Source organism: Astyanax mexicanus, chromosome 5 (assembly GCF_023375975.1).
Source record: "Astyanax mexicanus isolate ESR-SI-001 chromosome 5, AstMex3_surface, whole genome shotgun sequence".
NCBI lineage: Eukaryota > Metazoa > Chordata > Actinopteri > Characiformes > Acestrorhamphidae > Astyanax > Astyanax mexicanus.
In genome coordinates this window covers 47,215,657-47,229,112 of record NC_064412.1, presented here as the reverse complement: position 1 = coordinate 47,229,112, position 13,456 = coordinate 47,215,657, and the positions used below count along the sequence as shown (strand labels likewise).

Below are 13,456 nucleotides of genomic sequence, written 5' to 3'. Positions count from 1 at the left end.
AGAGCAGGTACAGGATGTGACGGGGCCCCATGTTGCCCTCTTAGACAGTAAAGGGTTAAGTGCCCAGCCGGAGGGGTACAACTGTAGTTCTCTTCACCAGGAAACAGAACATTCTGCCCTCCAGCCAATCACACCATCTCACCATCCCACAGCCTGTCTCACAGTCTGACAGTCTCACGTTCCCCTCTAACCCACCGTCCCGGTTCTGCGTTTGATTCAGAACCCTGGTGTTCTGTACGGGTCCTGGTTCTCTGTTCTGTAACCGAATGGATGAAGTGTTCTTAAGTCGCGGGTCTGGCGCGGGGGATTAGAGCTGCTGGAGAGGTGCTGGATCTTTATCTGTCTGATCTGAGCTCCAGGCTCTTCTCTGATCTGTTTAAAAGGCTTCAATTACTGAGCTGCACCTGGCGCAGCAACAGACCCCTGAGGTTTAAACCCAGCTCACTCTCAGCACTCAGCACCTCCAGACTCGGAGCAGTTCAGTTCTGATTGCATAGAGATTTGTTCTTTACTGTACTGACTTGTGATGATCTGATATTTATATGATTTTTCTTAGAAATTCTTTAAAATATTCCTTTTTTTTAATCAAAACAGTAACCTGTTGCTATTTGCTATTTGTTGGTTTGCTATACTGTATTGATTTTGCAGAAGACAGTTTTGTAATATAAACCCCCAGCTAGAGATGTATATCCATTTCCAACATTTGGCAATTATTTTAATAACAGTTGTAAGTAAAAAATAGTCTTATGTTGAAATGTTTGGAGTTTTGAATAGAAACATTCTAGTTGGGATTATTAAAAAGATGCATGCAAATTTCAGCATAGATGGTAATATGATATTTAAATATTATTTGTGTGTGTTATTTTTTTACAGTGTGTTTTTTTATGAGTAGGTTTTATTGTGCTTGTGATGTGCAGAATGTTTAGTAATATATAACTTGAATATTATATGACATTGTTTTTTTTTTCAACTGAAAGTTAGAAATGAACTATTTCATGTAGTTACACACTAAACCCTAAACTGTTTTTATGAAACAGTTTACTCCAGACTCATTACTGACCCCTGCTGGTCAAACTGAGTCACGCGTGTTAGCGGTTTAGTTTTTTTTCGCTATGTTATCTATCTGTGTTCAGTTACAGTATTATACAGGAGTGCAGATTACAGCAGCTGCTCGTCTGGCTGTGATTGTGTTGTCATTGTGTTTGGCTGTGGATTGTGTCACCGCAAAAACAAAACCAGTCAACCAACAAAACCAGTTGGTCCAGTAATCGCTCTCACAGGGGTTCTCCCGAGGAAGGACCGCGCGTGTTTACGTCCGCCTACGCTGCACCGTTCCGTCGCGTGTGCTGTTATTTTTGTTTCAGGCAGATTGAACAGTGAGGGTCTTCGTACGGTACAGCGCGCCCTAGCGGACGGCTACAGAAACGCACTGTGTAAAGGTGCTCAGTCGCTTCACTAGGGGGCGACTCGAGTTTTTAATATATTTTTTAAAGTGTTTCAGGGTTTTTTTGCCTGTGTGTAAAAGAGCTGAATATTATATTGCACAGCTTTCATCAGATCCAGATTTTCATGCCGTTCCAGATTTTAATGGCATTTAATGATAGGGGTTATGCTGGAAAACAGGCTTCCGATTCTATGGGAATTGATTTTCTTCGTTATGATGATCCCATGTGGCATCAGTGTGAAGTTTGGCACGGGCCGGTCTGGAAAAACCTGTGTTTCCATGTGTGTGTGTGTGTGTGTGTGTGTGTGTGTGAGGAAAAGAAAAGGGTAAAGCTGTTTTTAAACAACTGGAGCAAAGGCAGGTCTGTGAGACCGGCGCTGCGTGCTGATTGGCTGTGGCACTCTGTGGGATAGTGACATTTATCCGGTTCCCACAGCGGCGTGTCATCCTCGCTCGTGTCGCATGCTCTACCAGAGAACATAGAACACCTGACTTCACCATCACAGCCAGGAGAGGATGGGTGTGAGAAAATCACGCCCTGTTGTCTCATTCCAGGCTGTTCCCATCTCACACTGTCTCAGTCTGATCTCCAGTCTGATCTCAGTGTGACTGGGGTGACAGTGGTTAATGATGAGCTGGCTCATCACTGCCTGTATCGTCCCACTGCAGCTGCCCTGTGGTTAGGATATGTACTCATTATTTTCTACATTTTTCTCTCAGAAATCATTGATGTCTCATTGGTGGGACACCACTATAATGATATCACAGTTCTGCAGTTCAGTGCATCACAACTGTGACTAAATGCAGCAGTCTGTAATATTTTTTCTCTTAAATGTGGGGAACAGTGTGCTTCTGCTACCATTCCTGCAAAGCCACATATATTTATTTTATAAATAGAGTGTAGGGTAGATCTCAAGACCTATTTCTGCCTAGAACAGTTGCTAAATATGATAATTCACACATCATTAAACAAATAAAACACAGAATTTGAACTGAAAAGAGCTGGGAAGCAATAAGAAAGTGCTATAGAATCCTCGCTAAAACCACCATCATTGATGTCATTGATGTATCATTTGTTGGGCTATCTGAATAATGATATCTCAGTTCTGCACTTCAGGCATCACAACTGTGACTTTATGTCCTCTCCAAATCGTAAGTGTTCTTACTGTACTGCACTGATTGTGTTTTATATATATATATATATATACACTCTACAAAATGTTCTTTAATTTGTGCACAATAACTATGCACAAAAACAAATAAGTGAAGTGTGTTTCAGGCCTAATTGATATAAACTTTCTCATATTGATCATTTCTTTTTTTTTTTTTTTTTTTTTTTGGTAATTCAGTGTATACTGTCCCGATTGTGTTCACGCAGTCTCCTTACAAAAATGCACACTGCTACTTGAGTTCTGAGTGACTTCAGCAGGTAAAAACACTGTGGTCAGAGAATTGCGAGTTTAAATCCCAGATCATGCTGCTTCTCCATCAGCAGCCGGACTCTGAGAGAGTACAGTAGGTCACGCTGTTTCTCTCTGGGAAACTGGCGCTCTCTCTCATCTCATCACTCCCACTGTGATTCTGGTCAGTACAGACGTCTGTTAGCTGATGTATCAGGGCCCTTTTCTCTGAGTGCGCTGTAATGCTGTCTAGGGGTGCTGCATTGATTGGTGGAAGGTGAAAAGAGGGAAGACATGCGTTCGTCCTCCCGCTCTTAGTGTTTGGAGCATTACTAGTGATTAGAAGAGTCCTAGTGAGTGGGTGGGGTACTTGGCGCAGCCTCCCCATTCTGTCTCTATTATTAATATTGATTGTTTATGGAAACAACAGCGATCCTTTGATGGAGTAACTTGAGGAACACTTTGTAGCACTAGTGTAGAAGGTTTTTCTGTTTAAATGAGGACTCTGTTTATATTTTGTGTAAGGAGCTCGACCCTCTCAGACACACCTTTTCACCAGGTAGATCTCACTGAACGATGCTTCACACAGAAAAACACGGCTGTTTCCTGGTATTGCGTCCAACCGCACCTCACTTACAGGAAGACTGTCGCAATCCCGCCGTCTCAGTAAGATGACTCCACTGATGAGTCTCATTTTCCACACTTACACAGAGTGAGGGGCAGGGATTGGACCGTGGGCATGACTACCGGTGTAAGAAATACAGATAAATGAAAGTAGATTTTTTTTAGATGTATAGATTGGTGTCAGACAGTGGTTTATTTAGTGCTGTGATTAAACCCTGCATCATGGTTACAGTATATCACAAAATATTAAATAGTAACCCCTGTGTTGTGGTATGTATTGCTTTACTTTGATACGTAAAATTTCCCTGAAAAAAAAAAAAGCAATAAATAATAGCACACTGCTATTGTGTTCCGAGCTTGATAGCTTTTTTCCCGCCGCTGAGTCCCAAGTGTTTGTTTGCCTTAAGCAGTGAAAATCCACCCATCGGACCCTCAGTAGGCGCCCTGAGTCGTCTTCGCCAGAGGACCAAGGGGATTATGGGAATGGAGGGATAATACTCGTGTAAATACTCTGCACCTCTCTTCTCAACCCTACTGCGCTCAAGGGCCAATCACTGCACCCGCTCTGAAACCTGCGGACGCATTCTCCGACTGCACGTCCAACTGCGCCCGCAGAGGGAGGGGGGGGGGAAGGGGGAGGGACTGGCAAGAGAACTCATCAGAGAAAGAAAGAAGCGAGTGTTCCAACGAAAGGCTTCTGACAAGACCGAGCACGTCCCGAAACATCTGCAGGCCGCCCCGGTCCCCATGAGCTGGAGCCGAGGCTTGTTTGTATCAGGATTCCTGTCTGGACTCGTCCGACTCCACGCCGTAAAGCTCCAAACTCAACGAGAAAAAAAAGTGAAAGAAAGTAAAGAGCCAAAGATTTTCTTTTTCGTTTCTAGGTGAGCTCACGGGTTCAGGAGAGTTTTGGATGAGGAAATGATTTCCAGCTAATTTTGTGAGTTTGGGTGGGATATTTATTTTTAGATTGCCCAAGTTGAAGCTAAGTCAATAAAAAACATGCAGAAAGGACATTATTAGTATGAAGTATGAAGTATAAAGTAAAATATAAAGTATTTGGGGCATCTGCTCATCGTTTTCATTTCTTCTGAAGAGTATTAAAAAGAGTTTATCCTCTATTTGTTGGAATAAATGTATCTACTGACCAGAGACTTTTTCTACTAGATTTTGGATTCACATCTTTGGTGTGATGATTTGATTGCATTTTGTGCCAACCATATACTAGAAGACCTTTAAAAGACTAAAATCTGACTCTATACACAATCTGCCATTACCCTGTACAGAAACAATTCAGCAGTGTCACTGTTTACAAACAGTGCATCTACATTTCTCTACAGATTATTTCCCATAATGCTCTAGGTGGAAATTTTAGAGAAACTGTTGAACAATGTAGCATAAAAAGAAGCAGCCACAGCTGCCCTCAGCATGCAGACACGACCCTGAAAATATAAATGGACAACTACTTCATTTTACTGTAAATAAATGTATTGCCAACAGAATAGAAATGTCTGGAGCAAACACACACAAACCAATATATTCAAAATATTTAAATGTCTGAAACATTGAAATATTTTGAATAAAGTAAAGTAAAGTAGCCAGGAAGGCGTTTATTTATTTATTTTTTCTTATATTGATGTTCCAATAAAACCAGGTTTGGTGTATGCCAGTTGTGATGTGTAAACTGTAAATAACCAGTAGAGGAGCTCTCCCTCCAGCATCGAATAGAAAGTACATTCTGCCTACTTATTTTTTTTTTTTTTTATTTATAGATTTTTTTCTAACTAACTTCAGCTTGTGGTCGATAGCTGCTTCTGTTTCTGCTACTGTATGCAGAACAGTTGAATACATTGAACAATAAACAGCTTTTCATTGTTTCCACCAGGGGCATGATGGGAAATAATCTGTGAAGCAATGTACTCACGGTACACTGCAGGATTCTCAGTCTTTGTCTTTAGAGATGAGGGAGTGACAAATCATTATAGTCTTTCAGAGTCTTTTTTTTTAAAGAATGTTAGTATAGTGTTCAAATGTGTTATTAACATTAAGTTCAAATGTTGACAAGTAGCCAACTTTCTGCACCCATCTCTGCAGCAGAGTTTAATTCTGTGTGTCTGCTTCAGCTCATCCAAACAATCCTAATCTCCATCCTCTTCAGTTTCAGTGCAGTTCCTCGTGTTCTGCAGCGATGGCAGGGTCTCGCCGGTTAAACTCCCTCCCTTTCAGCAGATAAACCCGTCTTTTGTGCGACACGTTTTCCTCTGGTGTTTGTGTTTGATGTGAATGAGCAAACAGATGCAGGAGAAAAGCCCTGGAATAGAGCTGAATAGAGCTGAAAGGGGTTGTGAGAGGGAGGAATGTGGCAGCGCTGGCGGCGAAGGTTTGAGAAAACTTGGGGAAATCCAGAGTAATTACACTGAAGCTGTCACTCGATTCTGGGTGGGAAAGATCACATTTCCACAGAGTATAATTTAATAAAAGGCCATTACACAGTGCCAGGAAGTGACAGCGGCTTCCGTTTACAGGGCACCAGTGTCATGCAGAGTGCGATGGAGCACCTGAGGAAAGACCTGGTCCTGGTACCCAGTAAGAGTTAGGTTAGTTTTCAGGGCAAATTAGGATGAGAACTGGTCAGGTTTGTATTACTTAATGAGTTATTTGTTCAAATAATTAAAAAATAAATAATAAAAAGTATTTAGCTGTGGAGCAGTGGAACTGTTTTCTCTGGAATGATGGAACTCCATCCAGTCCTTTTGGATTTGATGAGTTGGGGATGAGGGGTTTGGTCACAAGGCCTGTCACAATAACTTTAATGTAATGAATGATTTTATTGTCATTTTAAGATCATTTTATGCCACAAATTTAATGATTAAATAATAGCATAATAATGTATTTACATTTAGGGACTTTTAGGCATACTTGTTAAAACAAGTTATAAAAGTAAAAAAAAAAAAAACAATTTAAAAGTATTAAAGTTATTAAAAAACAGGCTCTTCTCTCTTTCAAAAACACCATTAGATAATTAATCTAATCAGATTTGTTTTGTCTATGTTGTGTGTGTTGCGTCATCGTCAATCACAGTCCTTTTTATTTGCTTTTAGTTTTTTTTTTTTTTTTGTCAGGCTCTGATAATGTAACCACTCATACACGCTCACGCCCAGTCCTTTACACACTTGCTATGATTGTGGTCATGTGTTACCTTGCGTCTCGTCTTGATTGGCTGATGTCGTGCTTGTGGTGCATCAATCTACTCACGCAGGTAGTCGTCCTGCAGGGTACAGAGAGAGTGTGTAACTGGACTAATACTGCAAATACTCACAGTATCACCCTTTAGATAACATCTTCTTTCCTTATGCTTCTATTTATTCATAACTGCAGAAATCTGGCAACAATTTGCAAAATTATTTTTTTTCTTCTCAATATATGTACCGCAGAATAACCCTAGTTTGCATAGAGTGGTACAGTGTATTTTCTTATATAGAGGTAATTTAATTCTGGAACAGCCTGGGACAGTGTCTTGTAAGTTTGGCGTTCTGCCTCAGCATCTACTTCCTGTTCCCGTCCTCATGCGTCTGGATTATACCTGTATTTTACCTATTTGTTTATTTAAATGATGCTTTCCTCAAAAGCATCTTGGGGAAAATTAATTTCCGTGATCTGTTCTCCCCCAGGTCCTGTAATGTGTGCGGTTATACTAGCTAGTCGCTACTGTATGCAAATGAGCGCGTCTGCTCTGATTTGTACGTGTTTTGTTAGGCGTGTGTGTGTGTTTTCTTCACATCTTTCTTTCTACTGAGTGAGGAGATGAAAAAACAGTGAGGCATTTTTGAGCAGTGAGGCAGGTTTTGGCGTGGAGCGGGGCAGGATGGTACATGTCAGGTATGAGGCGGGACAAGACCGGAGGCGCCAGAGTGCTGGACTGCCCGCCCCGTCCTGCCCGAACCCGCAGCCCGACTCTGCTACAACACCACCACTGCAGCTGCAGGCCTGCCCAGACACGCGCAGCCGCCTGCCTGCGTGTGTGTGTGTGTGTGCGCTCACGTGTACATGTATTATCATCGCTCACTGTGTATATGTGCAGTGTACAGATTGTTACCACTGTAACTGTTCAGCTCTTGAAATAAACTGCTAAATAAACATAATTAAACGAGCCCATATCTTACATTTTATTTCATTGTATTCACGTTTAATTCCCCCATGATGTACATTTATAATGTTTTTGAGTTTCGCTTTTTGATATAATGTGTATCTGACACTGGTGCTTTTTATATTGGGTAAATTATAGAACATATATTCACATAATTTAAATGATTACACATAATGTTATTACCTATTGAATAAAATGAGAAAAAATTGGAATTCCATGACATGGGCCTATTAAATATTCCTCACATTTCAAAGCAGTCAGTATTATATTTATTAATATCTGTATAGGAATTTGTTTGTATGACAGTGTCTGTGATGTACACTTTCTCTTTATATATGGTTTGGATTCAGTCAGGTTCTGTAATCCAGTTGTTGTTGGGGCGGAGCTAAGGGAGATGTCCTGTCTTGTATTGTAGTGTAACTGTATTGTATTGTAATGGTTGTGTGATGGACAGCCTGTTGTTCTGAGTGTGGCAGGTTCTCGATCAGTGTTCTGCGGGCGGTTCTGCAGCGTTAGTGTTCTCAGGCTTGGTGATGCAGTGTGTGGTGATGAATGGAGATAATCACAGGTTACAGCGCTCGCCCCGCCCTGCCCACAGCCACAGAGTGCCATCCATCAGATCACCCTACTGCTCCACCCTGTGCAAGTGTGTGTGTGTTGTGTGTGAGTGTGTGCGCCTGGCCCTGAGCAAACACTGCACATATTTTCATGGTAGAAATGTGTTGCTCCAGGGCTGGGATTGGCGCTTCTGTTTTCTGCAATCTGTGCATACATATATCTCTGTGTGTGTTTGTGTGTGTGTGTGTGTGTGTGTGTTTGTGTGTGTGTTGTATATTAGAGAGAAAGTGCTTCACACAGACTTTTGCACAGCTTTTATGTAAACTTAACTAGGGCTGATTGATATGACAGAAACTATATATATCACAATATAAAATATATTTTCATGATGCATGACATTTAAAGATGCACCAAAACCCAACAAAATTACAAATTAGGTTTTCCCTAATTTTACCACTTTTTGACAGTTAAATAAATTGAATTTATATAAGACAAAAAAGCAATGATTATACAACAATTAAAAATATTCTTTAGTCTTTTTAACATCCTAGCCTGGTTGCAATTTGATTGCATCTTCAAATGTCAAAAAAAAATTGTTCATTAAAAATATTTAGTCTTTTCACTTAATTCCCTCTCTCTTTCTCTCTCTCTCTTTCTCTCTCTCTCTCTCTCTCTCTCTAACTGTCTCTTTCTCTTTGCATTTTTTTCCTGGAAAGCTTTTATCGCATGATATTGTTCCAGTAAAGTGAATATGTGCCTCAGAAAATTGTGACAATATAAACATGTAGAGAGTAAGGTGCAAGGTTTTTACTTTTAGTAGTGTTTAAGCGTAGAGGCAGCTTTAAATGCTCTACAGAGAGGGCAGTGGAGTTCTGCTGATGCAGGTCTGTAGTCGTATACACTCCGTCACAGTCCTGCTGCCATACCACACAGTGATGCAGCTGCTCAAGAGGCTCAAAAGGGCCTCCATATCTACATAACTATATATATATATATATATATATATATATATATATATATATATATATATATATATATATATATATATATATATACAGCAACTTTATGTAGATAGTTGTCTAGTCCATGTGAAGAAGAACTGCCAGTAGAATAGGACTATCTAGAGCAGATACAGGCTGCATAAGGTAAACCTCAGTGTTTTCCATGCCGCTGGCTCTTTAACAGTTAACAGTGCGCTGTTATTCTAGCACATTCTGGGCAACGAGAGAGCTTTTCGTAATATTTTTTTTCTGTTTTCTTTATCCTTTCAATCTCTCAGAGGCAGTTAATTACACGTCCTAGGGGAAATGGCAGGGATTTGTGTGTGTGTGTGTGTGTGTGTGTGTGTGAGAGAGAGAGAGAGTATGTGTCCTTGCCAAGCTTGTGTAATACTGGGTGTACTAATAGGCAGGTGTTGGGATGGGCTCCTCTCACTGGAACACTTCAAATCAAAAGTTAATAGAAATGGAATTTAATGTTCTATTGTTCGTGGAAACAGCCTGGAGTGATGTTCTCTGTCCTCCACACCTTACACTCCAGCTCGAGAGGAACGTTTTCTTTGCAGTTGTTTCCATGCCACTTAAGCAGCGTACGGATAAAATCAGGTGAAGGGAGAGAGATTCACTCGCCTGCCAGTAATTCCTCTCGTCCTTTTACAGTCAGTGAGCTGGAACTGTCTGCGAGGAGGCTCTATAATGCATGCTGCTAATGTTTGAGATGCACTGCTAGCTGGGTTAAGACTGTTTGACACTAAGCAGATCACACACCAGTGCAGGGGTTCTCATTTTAGGCCTTCCTTGCCCTCGTCCAATCAGATTTGATTTGATGTAATATGCATGAATTCCATTTGAACTCAACTGTCAGAATTTCCAGAGTTCCAAGTAGGTAATTTTAACTGGAACGCTCCGACAAATCATATTTCCTGGTCATAAATTCAGGAGAGCCTTGATAACTCAGAATCTCAGAATCCAACACAACACCATAGGGATAGGACATTTAAATATATCGCATTATAGAAATGTGGGGTCAAATATGGATTTTTTGTTTTGTTTTTAAAACATAGTTGCTCTAAATTCCCTAAGACTCGCCCCCCCACCCCGCAATTTGACCTACTGCTTCTTTCCTCCACATGGTGGCGCTGTAATCAAATGAATAGGGTTAATAAACCTGCAGTTAAGAATATTGGTTGTTAAATTCTATAAAACAGACACCAATATAACAATAATTCCTGTTTTTTATTTATTTAGGAATAATATTTTATCCTATTTAGCAACACAGATTCTGTGAAGTATTGTAAAGAATTTTCTTGTGATATATTGAGTATCGCAGAATTACAGTATTGTGATATCATTGTTATCATGTGAAACATATTGTAATAATATCATATTGTTAGATGCCCTATGATTTATACCCATAATTAATAGTAATAAAAGCAGTAGCAATTTTATGGTATTCTGATAAATGTTCTTGCCATACCGACTAAATACTTTTCGATACATATTAAAGACAACATCAGTGCTTAAAGAACACTGACCGAACAGTACATTTAATTACAGAGAGTGTGAAAAGTCACACAAGTTGGATGACATGCGGCAAAATCTGTGGTGCAGTGACATGAGCGAGTGTTATAAAGGTTTAGACTGAAATCCTCAAGTTGTTTTTTGAGTCTCTGTGCATTGTCCTGCTTTGACTTGCCTGCACTCAGATGTCCTAGCAATGCGTTGACTTACAGCGTCAACGCTGCACTTTATCTGCTCCCTCAGGGCTTTACAATTAATGTAATAAATCAGTTACTACACGCCTGGCCTCTGTGTTATTCTAATCATAAAATCCCTGATTACTGATCTGCGTTAAGCACTGTGGTACACTATGGTACATTTTGCATCAAAAAGAAGCCTCACAATATACACCTGAAAGTCAGAATGAAGGCCGGTGTTTGTTACATTGTATTCTGTACATTTAATTAATTTAGTTTTGGTTTCACACAGGTTAGTGACTAAGCATGGTAAAGAAGTTTACTACATCCTGCCATCATTACCTACTTGTCAGTCACTCTGAAAGTCCAAACTGTCCAAAAAAGTGTTTCACGCTGCAAACGAACTGGACCATGGTTCAGCTGATTAACCCTTATTTGGTTGGAACAAATTCTGGTTCCTTGGTCTAGACCGTGGTTAACAGTAACTTTCACACCTGCTGTTTTTCTTCAGGAGAAAATAGCTGAACAACATACAGGAATAGGATGTAGTGTAAATTCTGAGGTGTATTATTCAGTAGTTATGTACTGTGCAGCTGTGGGTGTTTTGTAAGCGCTTCCTGTTTGTCGTCTGGCTGTGGGTGCGGGTGGTTAGAGTGTACAGGTGATGCAGTGAGTGTGAGTAAGCTCAGTGGTGAAGCGGGATGCTGGTGTTTACGGTGAGTCAGTAACAGTGTGATGCAACAGCGCTGATTTCAGCAGGCAGTGCCACACCATTCTCTCAGATCACAGACTCACAGACACAGGGGGTGTTGAGAAACGCTGTACAGATCACCACCCGAACTGCATGGTGATGCTACAGTTAGGAAATGAGGAATACACTGTGAAATATTGCATGATATTTAATATGTAGAATATATTTGCAGTACTAGCCAAAAGTGTGGATTTGTCTATGATGGAACACATGGCATTACTAGTGCATTTTGAAAAAAATGAATATCATTGAAAAGTTACTTTATTTTAGGAATTCAGTTTAAAAAGTGACCCTCAAATATTATATAGAAACATAATATATGAACCAGTAGCAGCAGATGACATGTTCCTCCAAACCATCACTGATTGTGGAAACTTTACACTAGACCTCAAACAGCTCGGACTCTTGGTCTCCAGGTTCCTTAATTTTCAAATGAAATGCAAATTTGATCCACTGTGTTATACCAAGTTTAAAGTCAGTGCGGTGTTTTCCCGATAATCTTTTGCTACTTCCTGCTTCCCTTTGCTAACAACTTTTATGGAGATGTGGATTTCATTTTCCAGCAGGACTTGGCACACTGCCAACGCTGCCAAAAGTACCAGATGTATAGATCTATTTTAAGCATGTATTTATTTTATTAATGTTAATTGTGGCTTACAGCTAATAAAAACCCAAGAATCAGTGTCAATTTTCTGAGACACTGATTCTTGGGTTTTATTAGCAGTAAGACATAATTTACTCTAATAAAATAAATAAATGCTTAAAATAGATCTATATGTATCTACATAATGAGTTTAACATTTTTAACTGAATTTCTAAAATAAAGTAACTTTTCAATGATGTTAATATTTTTTGATATGCACTATTATGTAGTAAACAGTAAAAACGGATAACAAAGCTATGTTTTATATTATAGTTTTTTTCAAAGTAGCAGCATTAGCATTAGCTTTTGCCCAGGTAGAATAGTAGCTGAATACCAGGTAGCGTACACAATTATTTTTCCGCACATCATTTTACTTTTGTCTAAATAAAATATGATATAGTCTGTCATTTTAATTGCTGAATATGTGGTGTATTTTTTTTTTGTCAGAATACTTTAGGTCCATCACATTTTAAACTATGCACTGTGTGTGTGTTTTTATGTGGTCATAATCACAGGTCTGCTGTTACCCCTCGGCTTCTGGGCAGGGGCAGCAGTGCAGTAGCCAGTATCCAGCTGCTACTCCCAGTTTAGGGCTTTTATACGGCCCTGTTTCAGCTGAGCGTCGCCTCGTTGCAGGTGTTCCCCCTCCGTCACCCCCGTGGCCATCATAAACACATCCTCCCGCGTTTGATGTTGTGTTGCTGAGGGGTTTATTGCGCTGGCAAAAGAGCTGATGATAAACGACATTCTGAAAGCTTTTAAAGAAATGAAACAGATTTAATGCTGTTTCCTAAGGAGTTTCTTAAAAAAAAGAGTCATCAGTAACATTAGTAACTTCATCTCTTCTCTCATTTTCTCTCCTCCAGTACTCCACAGACCTTAAAAAGCTGTACTGCCAGATCGCCAAGACGTGTCCCATCCAGATCAAAGTCCTGACCAACCCACCCCAGGGAGCGGTCATCCGGGCCATGCCAGTTTACAAGAAAGCCGAGCACGTGACCGAGGTGGTCAAACGGTGCCCCAACCACGAGCTCAGCCGAGAATTCAACGACGGTAAATCAATTATTTATTACACATTGTGTGAATGGGTAACACTTATAATAAGGGTACATTAATTAACAGTACTTATGACAAAATCTTTGTACTAATTTTAAATTGATGCTAGGTACGACATTATTATTCATAATAACGTTT

General features: G+C 40.0%; 1 protein-coding gene across 7 annotated transcripts in view; it reads left to right on the top strand.

Annotated features, from left to right (window-relative positions):
• Positions 1-13,456, top strand: part of tp63 (tumor protein p63) — an 87,493-nt gene that overhangs the window by 58,155 nt on the left and 15,882 nt on the right. For all 7 annotated transcript variants that reach the window (XM_022675487.2, XM_022675485.2, XM_022675488.2 and 4 more), the window contains one exon: positions 13,129-13,315. In XM_022675487.2, coding sequence (XP_022531208.2) covers positions 13,129-13,315 — 187 coding nt within the window. The remainder of the gene's footprint in view (positions 1-13,128; positions 13,316-13,456) is intronic.